Below are 14,035 nucleotides of genomic sequence, written 5' to 3'. Positions count from 1 at the left end.
TGAACCCTAGCCCTAGCCCTGGAATAGTGGGGACCCTGAGTAGGACACCAGTTCAGGATCCTGGGCATGGACCCTTTCTTTGAACTTGGATCATAAGGCAGAGGCTGGTAATGTTTCAGTATAAGGAAGGAAATGGCTTACTGGAAACGAGGATGTGTGGTCATACCAGGTAACCTTGATACTGAGCCATAACTTTGGTTTTCTTAATGTATTACACAACTAGAGAGAAATTTTTTCACAGAGCTTGGGGGCAATGCCAAGTTAGAATGTGGAAGTTCTATTGTGAGCCAAAATCCACTTACTGTAAACATAGTGGATATTCCAAAGACAGATCTCAACAATGAGGGTAATAAGTACTAGAACACCTACAGTTGCCTAGATTATACTTGTTGTTAAAGTTGTCTTGTATTCATGCTATTTATTTTTCATCTCTCCTCCCTCCTTTTCTTAAATCTTCCAGAAACTATACGAGCTGAATAACCTTCATGCACTTATGGCAGTGGTTTCTGGCTTACAGAGTGCCCCAATTTTCAGGTTGACTAAAACATGGGCGGTAAGTAATCTTCCTTAGTTAATGAAAGTTTAGACTTCCTGTTGAAAGTAAAGATACATTAGTTCCTTTGGTAGTTCTCAGTAAGGTTAATATTATGATAATAGATAAGGATTTTTGAAGTACTTTGTACTGTTCTTTGAAACCTACATATTTTTTTCTCTCTCCTTAAATAAGTATTTCACTAGGCTTGTTAGGTATTATTTGGGTGAATTACAACTTGTTGCTTCGTTTCTGCTCTTTAGGAAATCATTTTTGTAGAACCTCTTTAAATATCTTTGACAACATAGCATTTCAGGTTTACTGATGGGAAAGTGTAAATGCAGGATAAAAAATTGTGTTAATCATGCAAAGATTATGCTTTTGGAAAATTTGAGGAAGATTATAAACTGTAAGTTTCAAAACAATTTACTGAGTCAGGTTTCCATTTTTTAGTCAGTAAACTCTCATGTTGTTTCCTTAGGAATAATGGAAAATCTGATAGTTAACATGAAAGTAAGCAGTGTTTCTCTTCTCTGCACATTGTGATATTATGCTGATCATGTTTGGTTCTGTTACTTTAACAAGGTCTAGGTGTGAATTTTTACTTCTGCAAATTTGTTTATTTTTACAGCTGGTTAAAGTGATACTGGCCTCAGGCTTTCTAGGTGTTTTTCATCTAGATTTTATATAACTGAAATTTTAGATTCAATTAAATCTGTTCATATTTAATACTGTTCTTTAATGATAAAGAGGAATGATTCTGTTTACTACATTTTGTACTGAGGGTTAGTGTGTTCTTACTGTCCTATAATAAAGACTTGACTGACTTTAAAATGCTTTTTTACTTACTAAAATATAACTTTGTTTTTAATTAGCCTAGTGTTTTCATTTTTCAAGAGACGGATGTTTGTCATGAAAATCAGTAGATTTGTATACTGGAAAAACATTAGTATGGAAGAGCTTATGGTCCTCTTTATATTTTATTTGTATTTTAAAAACACCTTGAATGAACAGTTTTCCTACTCTAAAAATTACTTTTAATGATGACCTTACTCTCTTTTATTAAAATTTGAATTTAATGAGGGAATGGAAATGATTATAAATATATGGTTATGAATTCCATCCTTGATGTTTTAGGGGAAAGAATTATATTCTGGTTTATATTGTGGTTTAGAAATGAGATACATTTCCCTCAAGTTAATTTTTATTTTCCTTTAAGTTATTTTCGTTGTCTCCCTCATGTATTGCATGGAAAATAATTTTGTTTAAATTTAGTAACAGCTCCGTTACTAATCTGAATAAAATTTTTGGTGTTTATATTAAATTTTAAAATATCCTACTCTGTGCCAGGCACTGTCTAATTGCTTGACATAACATAGTGAATGATATAGACAAAGTTCCATTCTTATACAGCTAACATTCTACTGGGAAAAGATAAGCTGTAAATAAATAAATGATGTAAGTAGTGATAAATGCTCTGTAGAAAAATAAAGCAGAGTAAATGAGATATAAAATACTTCCCTGCTCTCCTTTCTATGATGTGTGGTAAGAGTCTCTGATAGGTGACATTTGGGTAAAGACCTAGAGTAACTGAGAAAGACATTCATGTGCATGTCTGAGAGAAAAGAATTCCAAGCAAAGTTAATAGCCAGTGCAAAGGCCCTGACGATGTTCAGAGAACAGCAGGGTGGTCAGTGTGTTGGCAGAGTGGAACAAGCTAAGGAGTGGTTGATTGCAGGAGCTGAGTTCGAATTAGAGAATGGAGATGCAATTTACTGATATTCAGGGAGGTATAGCGAAGGAGGAGGGGAGGGGGTTCTATTTTATACATACCAATTTTGAGTTGGCTGATAAATATTCACGTGGAACTATAAGGTCAGAGTTAGGTATACAAGTTTAATAGAGCAATTAGAGCTAGAGATATATTTTTGTGATCATCAGCATAAAAATAGAATTTAAAACATGAGATTGTAGTCAACAAAGGAAGCGTCATGGGTAGAAGTTTTCCACAGTCAGGTAAAGGAAGTGTTTTAAAAAAGAGTGCTCACCTGTGTCAAATGCTGCTAGTAAACTGAGTAAGGTTAGAACTTTGACCACTGGATCTGGCAGTTGAAAAGGACTGGAGACCTTGGCAAAGGTGGCTTCAGTACAGTAGTGTGGTGGAAGACTGATTAGATTTGAGAGAATGGTGGAGAAAAAAATGGGATAGTAAATATAGAGAATGCATTTGAAGAATTTTACTGTAAAGGACTGGGGTGAGGTCCTGTAGAGAAACCTGGCAGTAGCTGGAGGGAAATATGAGATTAAAGGTTTGTGGCATTTGGTTTTGTTTTTGAAGATGAGATTCATGACAGTATGTTTGTATGTTGGTGCAATGATCTAATAGAATGGGGAAATGGTAAAAGAACAAGGAGTCACTCCAGTGATACCTACTAGAGTCAGGCACGAGGGGTTGAGGTCCAGTACTCCAGTGGGGCAGGAACGGTTTATCCATTTTAATAGGAGAGAAGGGGATGCATTTGGTTACAGACACAGTTATGTTGGCAGACTTGGTGGTGGGATTCTGCAGTTCTTCTGATGCTTTGTTTCATAAGACGTAAGAAGTGAGGTCATAGTTAAGAGTGGGGTAGGTGTTGGGGGTTTGAAGAAAGAGGAAAGGATGAAAGTCATCTAGGAGAGTGTGAGCGTGAATTAACTAGGGGAACCTTGTAGGTTTGGTAGATCTTATGAAGGTCCAGTTGAGATTTTTGATCGTGAACTTAGAGTGAAACCAGTCAGCGAAGTTATGTTTTCTAGCCAGGTTCAGGTGTTCAGCATTAACCTGGAGAAGTGCTGAGAATTGTAGTTAATCAGAGTTGGAATTTTTTTAGGCTTGTTTGCACCACAGAGGGGTCAAGGATAGTGTAAGAGATAAAGTAGGTAAATGTAAAAGTTGTTTTAGTGATAGACGAGGAGTCTAACCCAAGTAAAAGGAAAGAGGTAATGAACAGTGAAAAAGTAGTGTGGTAACTGGTAGAAATCCTGGTGCCCTCAAAATACTTACTGGGTTTAGGGTGGCCGAGTGAGTGGAGGCTGAGAGTGGTGGAAGATAAGATCATTCGAAGAGGAGTCAAGAAACTGAAAAACCAGGGTATTGGGAATATCGTCTGTGTGAAGACTGCAATCATCAGGATATAAGAGTAATATTGGTTCATAGACTGTTTTTCTCCAACTACTAAAATCTTAACAATATAATGGGGGAAATGACTTGTAGCTCTATTAATGACAGTAATGTAAGTGTTGTAATCTAGTGTTCTTTTGTCCAGTATTATAACCACTAGCCACATGTGGCTATTAAATTTAAATTCTTAGGATTAAATAAAATGTAAAGTTCAGTTCCTTAGTCATACTATCCATGTTACAAATGCTCCGTAGTCACACGTGGCTAGTGGCTATTGTATGGACAGCACAGACAGAGCACATTTCCATCATCACACAAAACTCAGTTGGACAGCACTGGTTGAGTGCTTGAACTTAATTAGAAGCTGGAAGATCTGGGAGAGGATAGTGGGATAATAAGCTGGAAGGAATTGTGAAGAGAAAGGAGCAAGAACTGCACTTAACTTGAACTCCAGGTTGATGTTACGAGGTTGGTAAGAAAAGAAAGAGAATTCTTCAAGAAAAGGTCAGAGATGGAGCTTTTGCAGAGGATGGACCCTGAGTCCTAGAGGGTGCAGTTGGAAACATTTGGGAGGGGTAGGGTATCAGGTCAAGTTAGAAGATAATAAAGGTCATAGGAATGAGGAATTGAGAGTGTTTGGGTGTTTTTTTTTTAACCGATAAAGGGAATGTACCAAAAAAAAAAAAAAATCCTAAATGGGGGAAATATTAGCAACATTCTCTTTAACATCAAGGAAAAGGATTCCCATTTTTACTATTTCTATTCAACACAGAGATCTTAGCCAGCACAGTCAGAAAAAAAGATTAGAAATAATAGGGTTTATCCTCAAAATATTAGAATTACATAGACTTACCATTTATTCATCAATTCCACTTCTGGGTATATACCCAAAAGAATTGAAAGTGGGGATTCAAACATATTTTTACACCAGTGTTCAAAGCAGCATGATTAACAATAACCAAGAGGTATGAACAATCCAACATCCACCAAGAGATGAATGGATGCACAAAACGTGGTATAAACATACAGTGAAATATTATTCAGCCTTTGAAAGGAATGAAATTCTGACACATGCTGCACCATGGATAAATCTTGATGAAATAAGCTAGACACAATAGTACAAATACTGAATGATTCCATTTATATGAGGTACTGAGAGTAGTCAAATTGGTTGAGACAGAAAGTAGAAGGTGGTTACCAAGGGCTGGGAGGAGCAAGAAATGAGGAAATCCATTCCTGTTTAATGGATATGGAGTTTCAGTTTGGGAAGGTGAAAAGAGTTCTGGCCATGGATGGTTGCAGTGATTGGCTGATGATATGAATGTACTTAATGCCACTAAACTGTACACTTCAAGATGGTTAAAATGGTAAATATTATGTATATTTTACCACAACTTTTTAGAATAGTCTTCTGAAAACAAGTCTCTGCTACCCCACCTCAGATTGAATCCTTTCAATCTGGTTATTGATTTGTTAAGAAAATTCCAAAATATAAGTTATTTTTGTACATATTATACTGTATTATTCTTTAAGTTTTGCGTTTCAGATGTGTCAAGATGAGTTATGAGTTCCAAGTAATTTGTTTCTCCTGATACTGTACCAGAGCTTTAGAATGATTGACTTTGGAAAAAAAGAATAAGTTTCTTGTTATCCTTGCTATGTCACATCAGTATATTTTGCATATGCAAATACTTTTACGTGAGAGAGAAAAGGATGTTTGAATTTAGAGATCACACAGCAGAGAGTTGCACCTAATCTTGAAAATACTAATCAAGTGTGTTGAAGCTGGGCCACAGAAAGTTTTGAAACCAATGTTTCAAACCCTGGAAAATCTATCTAAAACATTCAAGCAAAGAGCTCCTTGAACTTTTGTGTTTCAAAGAGGGAGGGATATTGGTCAGACATTTTTTGGATAAAGAGTATCTGATGATAATCTGCACCTTGGAACTGTGAAAAGTAGATTCCAACGTCAATTCCAACTGCACTACTTACAATACTAGAAAGAGCACTAGACCAGGGTTAGAGTATTCTATTTCCAAGACCAGGGCTGAGACCCTGAAAAACAGGACCTCGTCTTTGTGAGTGGATGATGAGTGTTGGTATGTTCCACTTCTCCTTTGAATCTCATAGGAGAATTAGATGAAAATTTTATAGGTGGGAGTGTTTTGCCTGCTATAAAATAACATAAATATTTCATGATACAAAGTCAAATCTGATTATATCTTAATAAAATAGTAGCTTCACATATTTAAAGAAAAATTTTTTCCAGGGTCTTTGGAATACTTAAAAATACGTATTTTCTGAATCTTTTAGTTAATATTATTTTGGGTGACTGACCTTGCTTTTCTTTTATTCCCCTTGATATCTCCATTTTTCTCAAAGGGCATCCACTACAAATCTACTCCTCAAGCCTGTTAAAACAGTTGCAGTTGATTGTTCAACTGTATGCAATATAGCACTGATCAAAGGGATCAAAGAGAAACATGTCTTGTCAAAAATCCAAACATGTAAATCATAGTTTTATAGTTACTGGTAGGACTAGCTATGGTTAGATTTACCAAGAAAAATTATTACTTAAATTATAAAATTCAGTATTTCTTAGTGATTATGTAAAAATTATCTTTGAAGAGACAGGGGACAATGCATGAAAATATTTGGGCATTTGAGCTGAATATGAATGCAAAATTATATTAAATTAGGAAAATGATTAATAAAAATTGTTTAATCATTTAAAGTAGTTAAAGATGAGGAATCTATTATAATTTACTACTTAATTATTTTATGTACATACAAAGTATATTTTATAAATAATGAATTCGGGTTTATTATATTAATAGACATGTCTGATTTTGTTTTATTTATATTCTACCAAAATATAATTAAAGAAGATATAACTTTGAAAGGAAAATTCAAATTTATAGTGACTATAACTTCATGTCTTTGCTATAGTAAAATTAGATTCGAAACTAACTTAGCCTTTTCTATTTGTTTTTTAGTTATTGAGTCGAAAAGATAAAACTACCTTTGAAAAATTAGAATATGTAATGAGTAAAGAAGATAACTACAAAAGACTCAGAGACTATATAAGTAGCTTAAAGATGACACCTTGCATTCCCTATTTAGGTGAGTTATGTCACTGTGTCTTCATTACGTCTGGTTGTTGCTCCGCCTTAATCAGTAGTTTATATAAAATTCAATATATTTTAAAAGTCTGTATATCCTTTAAAGAAATTAAAGGATTGTTAAGTTGAAAAAATAGACTGGAGGAATGTGTTACCTTATTACCTGGAATGTATTTTCATTTTTTCTTAGAGAGGAACCATACAGTAAAGCAATATGTTTTACCTATTTTAGTTATGATTTTAAAGAATGAACCAATAGTTTGCAGTGAAGTTTAATGCTGTAAAAATATTTAACATTAAAGAAATTGATCAAAAGATTTAATGAATTTATTTTCAACATCATGAGTTCTTGCTTTATATAGTTGGCAGATATTTTATGGTGAATTATGAGAAGCAGTCTCAGTGAATGTTGGTGTTACTGTTTTCCTGGAAGAAATGAGCTGTTTAGTTATGGAAATTTAGCTCAGTGCTGAGACAAACAAATCTGTATTTGACATATTATTTGACTAAGAATATTTCTCTTTACTGTATATTTTACAGTGTTAATGAATTCCAAGAAGTATTGAACCAAGAACATTATAAGATTATGTTCAACAAAATATGAATAGTAATGCTTTATTAGGTGTTTGAATAAAAAAAGACTGAAACTATACCTTTTTAAATGTATATGTAAATTTAAATACAGAAAATACATATACCTAGATATGCATTAAAATAAATTGGTTTGATCCCATGTAGAGAGTAATCAAATGATAACATTTGCTTTATCCCAATATTCCCTTTTCTCCCCTATCTCCACTCTGTCTTTTATATAACTACTCATACTGGATTTCACCATAATTATTTTTGAAAATAATGGAAAAACCTGTTACTTGTTTAGGAGACTCCACAGTGTAATCTTTGAAGTCTTTACAATACCAGTGGCCAGAACACAAAGTAGGGAGAAAGCCGTCATTCAGCTGTTCTAGAGCATCAGCCCTAGTTTGTCAGAGAAGACTTGAACTCATTAGACCATTGTGGGACATCCTAGGATTCCAGTGGGAATAGGGAATGCTGTACACCCTATGTTGAAGGCAGAATACTCCTTTGCATTGTGTAGATGGTGGCCACTACATACCATTTGTCTGTTTCTTTGGTAAATAGTTCATGGCCATAATAAGCATGACTCAATCAGAGAGACTCTCAGCTGGATGTCAGGAAAGACATTCTGCATGTGCTCCACGTTTTACCCCTTGTTACCTTGGCTGTGTCCATTCTTGAAAATGTAATTTGGGGAGAGGAAGAATAGACGATTTTAAAAAGTCATCAGTGTCTTCATACTCCTTAAAAATATAAACTCTTTATAGCATAAAGAACGTTAGATTCAGAATTGCGAACCATAAATTCCAAAATAGCTCTACCATACTAACTTTTCAAGTCATCGAATTGTCTTCTTTAAGCCTTGTTTTCTTTACCTAGAGATAGCACACATAGGACCAGAATCATGTCCTTCTTAAGGCTGAATGGGACCACAGTGGTCTCTTCTTTCTAATTCACTTACATTACAATTGAGAAGACCGAAGTCCAGAAAGGTAAAAGAGCTGGCTTATAATCCTAAAACCTAGTTAATGACAGATCTGAAGTTCTAATCTAACATCTTTCCAATTATACCTGCTAAACTCTCATTCTGAAATTGACTGATTCTGTGATTGTATTTTTTTCTCATTGAAATGTTTTTCTCAAATTCCATTATTTGTATTTTTTAGAAAAGGAGATTATGAGTATTTTCTATTGAAAATGAGAACATGACAAAATAATATAAGTCCTTGTGCTGTGATGTCTAGTTCAGGGGTCTTTGTTTTATATTATCCACAGTGGAGACTTCACTACAGGATTTGAAGTTGTCTGTGCATGTGCACATGTGACTCTCATGCACGTACAAGGACAGGGTGGGAAATCGTTGAAATAGTGGAATCTGGAAAGGTTTTCCATTAAAGAATATACCTGTTTTCTCCCAGCTCTGGTACTTAAAACAGAGTAATTGTTCCTGCGGGTTAAAGCACATGAGACAAATATTGAGGTGCAGAAGTTAGTTTGGAGAAAATAATAGAACCATCGATCTTTTCCTGTGCCTTCAGTTTGGTCTCCATTGACTCCTCTTTTCGTTCTTTTTCACTTTTTATATTCTTATGACCCATAATCTTCCTTCTCACAATTACCTGTAATTTTGTGGGAGGTTGATGCTAGTTATTTCTGCTTATTGAAATTCTCCACTAGTAGTACCAGTCTCTCTCTCTTGATTTACCTTCTACATTTCTGGCTTTTGTTTTATTGACTCCTCTCTCTCTGCCTTTCTCTTAAATCTGTTCTTCTAAAGGTCTCAGTCCACTTCTTTTCTTACTCTGTGCACTCAGTTGGAGTGGTCTCATGCAGCTTTTTTCCGCATATCGCCTGATGACTCCCAAATCTTAGACTAGACCTGTATATCCAATTGATCTGTCTTTGTAATTCCTGTGGCCTAGTAACGTTTTAGGTGCTCAGATACTGGTTGAATGAGATATCTAGGGGTAACTCTTTTTTTTTTCTTTAACTTTTTTTTTTTTTTTTTTTTTTTTTTACAATAAACTGCATATATTTAGAGTGTACAATTTGGTATCCCCGTTGGGTAACTCTTAATTTAGCATGTTCACAAGCAAACTCATCATTCTCCCCCTTTCTTCCCTACCTGAGTCCCATCTTATCTCCTGGCTTACTCTGCTAGAGATCACAGTGTTTCATTATCTACACTGCTCCACCACCCTAGAAACCTGGGTTATTTTTTGTTTTTTTGTTTTTTTGTTTTTTTTTTTTACTGGATTTCTTCTCCTCCTATACTTCTCGTATTCTCTGTTGAAGTGAGATGCATGTTTCTGAGGGTTATTCAAGAATTAGAAGCCAAAGGCGGGGGGGTGGGGGAGAGCGAGCGGGGATGGCAAAAACTTAAGTTAAAATAGAGAACATACACTTTAACATCTACATAATTTTGTACATTGAATTCTTCATATAATTATTCATCTCTGTACCAATTTGTGAAGAAGCATCTGAGAATGTGAGATGATTGTGGAACACTTGGCACAAACATTTGGTAGACTTGGAAAAGGAAACTGAAACATTGAAGCATTCATCAGACAAATTATTGTGACTCAGTTTGTTTCCAGCATGAAAATCATCTTTTTAATGTAGTGACAGTTTCGTTTTATCACAAACTTTGCTATTTAATGTATTCGTTCTATCCATCAAAACATACATGCTTTTCCTAAAAAAAGTGAAGCATTTTCAACTTTATACAATTTTTTGACTGCTTGATTTATTTGTATCATAGATAGCTGGTTTATTTTCTCGTTCCTAATCTTCAATACCAAAGTGTGTTGAAGAATGAAGATTTTACAGTAGTTTATATCCTGTTAATATTTGTGTTGTTCATATTTTGTTCTAATTTAAAATGAATTTGGATTGTGGTTTTTAAATCTAACTTTTCTTTATTTCAGAATTTTTCCCCACTCATAGTAAACTAGGCCCAGTGCAGATAGATGCTAAAAATGTCAACATATACAAGATGCTGTACATTTGATAGGAGAGAACTTGTTCTGAAGACATTTGAAAGATAATACTCATTATTCATGTAGCTTCTATGTAATTCTCTCTTCAAGTATACAGAATTTGCATAATGCTACCCTTTATCCATTATGTCTGTAGAGGTTCTTTTGGAATGAATGTATCAGCCAAAAGAATCTATAGCGCACAGAGAAAAGGTAAAGGCTAATTATCTGTTTCTTAACATGGGAGACATAATCCAAACTAATGGTGTTTTTGCTCCTAAAAATTATGATCAGAACCAACCATTCTTTGTGAAGCTTAAAAAAGAATATGGAGGATTCTGTGCTGACAAAACTCTTTATTTTGATACTGCCAGATTTATTTATAATTCAATGTGGATTAAATTATAAGAAGTTTGAAAATGTTTTCTTGGCTTTCAACTCATCATCCCTTGAAAAATTGTCTCTTCTTTTGGTTTGCATTCAAGGTAAAAATTAGTCAGCCTGGACAATATAGTGAAAAGTTCTTAGACTAAGGATACAGTTTTTCTGGAGAGAAATAGTTTGGCAAATCTCAAGGAAAAAATTGTTTTATGTGAGAATTATTGCTTTAAATCTGAAAATCATTAACAGCACTCATTTGTTCTTGTCATTGGAGAACAATCTTAAGGGGCTTATTGAAGAATTTGGCATGGGAAGTTTTGCTTTGCTGGAGAGAGAAAAAGAACATTATGCAAAAATAATTTAGTTGTATGAAACATGATAAATATTTCATGTGCATTTTCTAGGCTCATTTCTACTTTATTTATGTAATTTTGGGAAGATGCAGTAGCTCAACCAGCTTAGGATGTTTTCTGGGAAGGAAAGCATATGTTTTGAAAATTATGGAAATAAGTGAGTTGTTGCAGTTCTATACACTGCTTTCTATTAAGTAGAAACAGAATGTTACCGAGAAGTTTTTGTAAACGCTCCTGCCCTTCTGGTAGGACATGAGTACACTGTTTTGATGTGTCTAGGTATGACTGTCTCTTATAGAGAAAGTCACCTGCCCCTACTTAATTTTCAATTTTGTATGTTAGATTTTCATAATAGGCCTTTTTTTTTTTTTTTTTTTTTGAGGCGAGAAAAGCTGTAATACGGGATATAGTGCCCCTCCCTTCCGCTGTCCTCTGACAAGCACCATTTTGTTTTCATTAATCTCTCTCCCTCAGCAGTGTGTAAGCCCTTAATTTGTCTTGGTCCTGGGCTCTATGTTTAGCATCTAGAATCAAAGTGGGCACTTAGAATTTAATACTTGTTGGTTGACTTAATTAATTAAATGATCCCTTTCTGGCTCTTCCCATTGTCCCAGCAGCTTTACTTGTTTTAAATACATTTATCTGTGTGCATTTTGTATGCAACTCCCTATGCACCCCCAGTTTTCTTTCGGTGCATCAGCTGGCCATCCAGTGTTTGCTTAGCTTTATTCTTGGTGACAGATGTAGAACAGGGATCAAAATGGACTTTGAGCCTTCCTTTGTGGAACTTAACATCTCTTTAATACCAAAGCCTCAAGTTGATGTCAGTACCTTGTGAATAATCTCTCTTATGTCATGGAAGAGTGGTACATGACGTTACCAGGCCTTGATAGCAGTGTCCTCATCACAGCTAATGAAATGTTTAAAGCATGCCTAAACTTACAAGGACCTTCAGATTTTATCTGATCCTTTTTTATGTTTCAGTAGTTTTTACCCTGTCTTGATCTCCTAGTAGAACATGGTTCTTTAGTTTTACATTAGTTTTAGAAATTTTTGCTAATCTGTGTATAAATATTTTCAAAAATAGTAGCTTTTTATTCACATTTCTATTCAAGCAATTTAACAAAGTCCAAAGCTTTCTGCAGCTCTATGGAAATTAATGAGGTTTTTTTTTTTCCTGCCCCTTTGGTAGAATTTTACTTGGTTAGATGTATAAAAGACTCTGACAGTGATCTGAAAAATGCCTAATAGTCAAAAAATGTCATTGGCTTTTAATATTTTAAGAGTTTTATTCCATTTTTCTTTCTTTGGTTTGATTTGTATATAATGCACACCATGGATTACTTTACCTTATTCTTCTCATTAGGATTACATATTGAATTCTAAAACAGCAATAAAGCATGTTCAGTCATTTTCTTTTGAATCCTGAGAATGAGCTCTGACCAAATGGCAGCTAGCCCTAGCTTTTTCTTTAGCCAGAATTACATTCCCATTTTCCACTACCTCATTTATATCCCCTTTTACCCTCATTCTTTTTTATATATTTAAAATTCTTCCAGCATTCTTTAATGGTATATTTTCTGAAGTTTACTTTAGACCACTGAAAGACTTGTGACATAAAAGGGCTGAGGATGGGGTTACATTGATTTCTTTCCCATTTTCCGTTTTTCTCTTAAGAGCCTGTATCTTTAAAAAATATCATGTGTAGAAGTTATACAGCTCTGAATTTTAATCATAAACAGAATCAGATTCCCCTAGTTCCAACAGCTTTGCCAGTGGTGTTTCCAACTGTTGATATTTCAATAATGTATTTTGTAAATTTTTTAGCAAACCTTAGCAGAATAATAATAAAAATCTTAATAAGTAACATTTATTTGCAACTTAATCCTATATTCCCAATACTGTATACTTCACATAAATTATCTAATTCTTAACAACACTTTATAAATGATATTATTATTTATATAAGTGAAGAAACTGGGACAACAGAGGTTAAACTGACTTGCTATCGAGATATGCATTATAACTATTTTATTTGTAGTTCAAAGAAAGCATTAGGGAACTATATTAATATTTTGGAAATCTGTCTTTAGTTTTAGAGTTCATTCTTCAGTCTTTCCTGTAATTATCTATAGAATTACAATGTAATAACTACTGACCCCAGTGATAAAATTGGAAGCTGAGCTTATTTTTAGATGGGTTTTTTGGGAACGGGTCATGGCATAAGTGGAATCATTCTTTTCTTACTTTGTTGTTTTCTCAGACACTAAAATGAAAGACTAAAAAATTATTAGGATGTAATAATCTTTAACTTACTATTGATTAAGTATATAAAAATCATATATTAGTGCAGGTTTACAAGTAATTTGAAACATTTTCATTATTGCAGAAGTTTTTACATGTTTATTATATTATTACCAATAGGAGTCCTAAGAAATATAATGTAATGCTAGAAGAATTAGCACTCCTGTATCATGACTCATAGAGTCAAGCGAACATTAGACTGAAAATTTGATCTTTATATTCAACCAGGCTTGGAGCCTGAGGATGAGCTTATTATTAGTTCATGTCTACTAAATTTCAAGATGGTTTCTAATATTGGCTTTATCCAATATCTCATATTTTAAAAGTCTGCTTTGGAGATGCCAAGTTTCCTTGACATTGATGATGTCCCATTGAGTGGAGAATAGAGTCTAATTCATTTTTAGGATAAAAATAACTAAACATAAATAATCCTTCTATAAACCAGCTCCAAGGTTATAGCTCAGTCTTATTGAAGGTAAGGCAGCCACATCTTATTCCTTGGTAACCTGTAAAGTAGTGAGCTATCAGACCTTGCCTACCATACATGACTTATCTAATCTGTCACAAGATTCTCATTAGTCTGAAATCCCTTACTATGGCTATTCTTACCTTAATTTTTCTGATGG

General features: G+C 34.1%; 1 protein-coding gene across 5 annotated transcripts in view; it reads left to right on the top strand.

Annotated features, from left to right (window-relative positions):
* Positions 1–14,035, top strand: part of RALGPS2 (Ral GEF with PH domain and SH3 binding motif 2) — a 157,525-nt gene that overhangs the window by 81,695 nt on the left and 61,795 nt on the right. For all 5 annotated transcript variants that reach the window (XM_057728961.1, XM_057728960.1, XM_057728963.1 and 2 more), the window contains 2 exons: positions 461–553; positions 6,689–6,815. In XM_057728961.1, the coding sequence (XP_057584944.1) occupies positions 461–553; positions 6,689–6,815 (220 nt within the window). The remainder of the gene's footprint in view (positions 1–460; positions 554–6,688; positions 6,816–14,035) is intronic.

The sequence above is a fragment of the Hippopotamus amphibius genome, chromosome 3 (genome assembly GCF_030028045.1).
Source record: "Hippopotamus amphibius kiboko isolate mHipAmp2 chromosome 3, mHipAmp2.hap2, whole genome shotgun sequence".
NCBI lineage: Eukaryota > Metazoa > Chordata > Mammalia > Artiodactyla > Hippopotamidae > Hippopotamus > Hippopotamus amphibius.
This window is presented reverse-complemented; position numbering and strand designations above follow the sequence as displayed.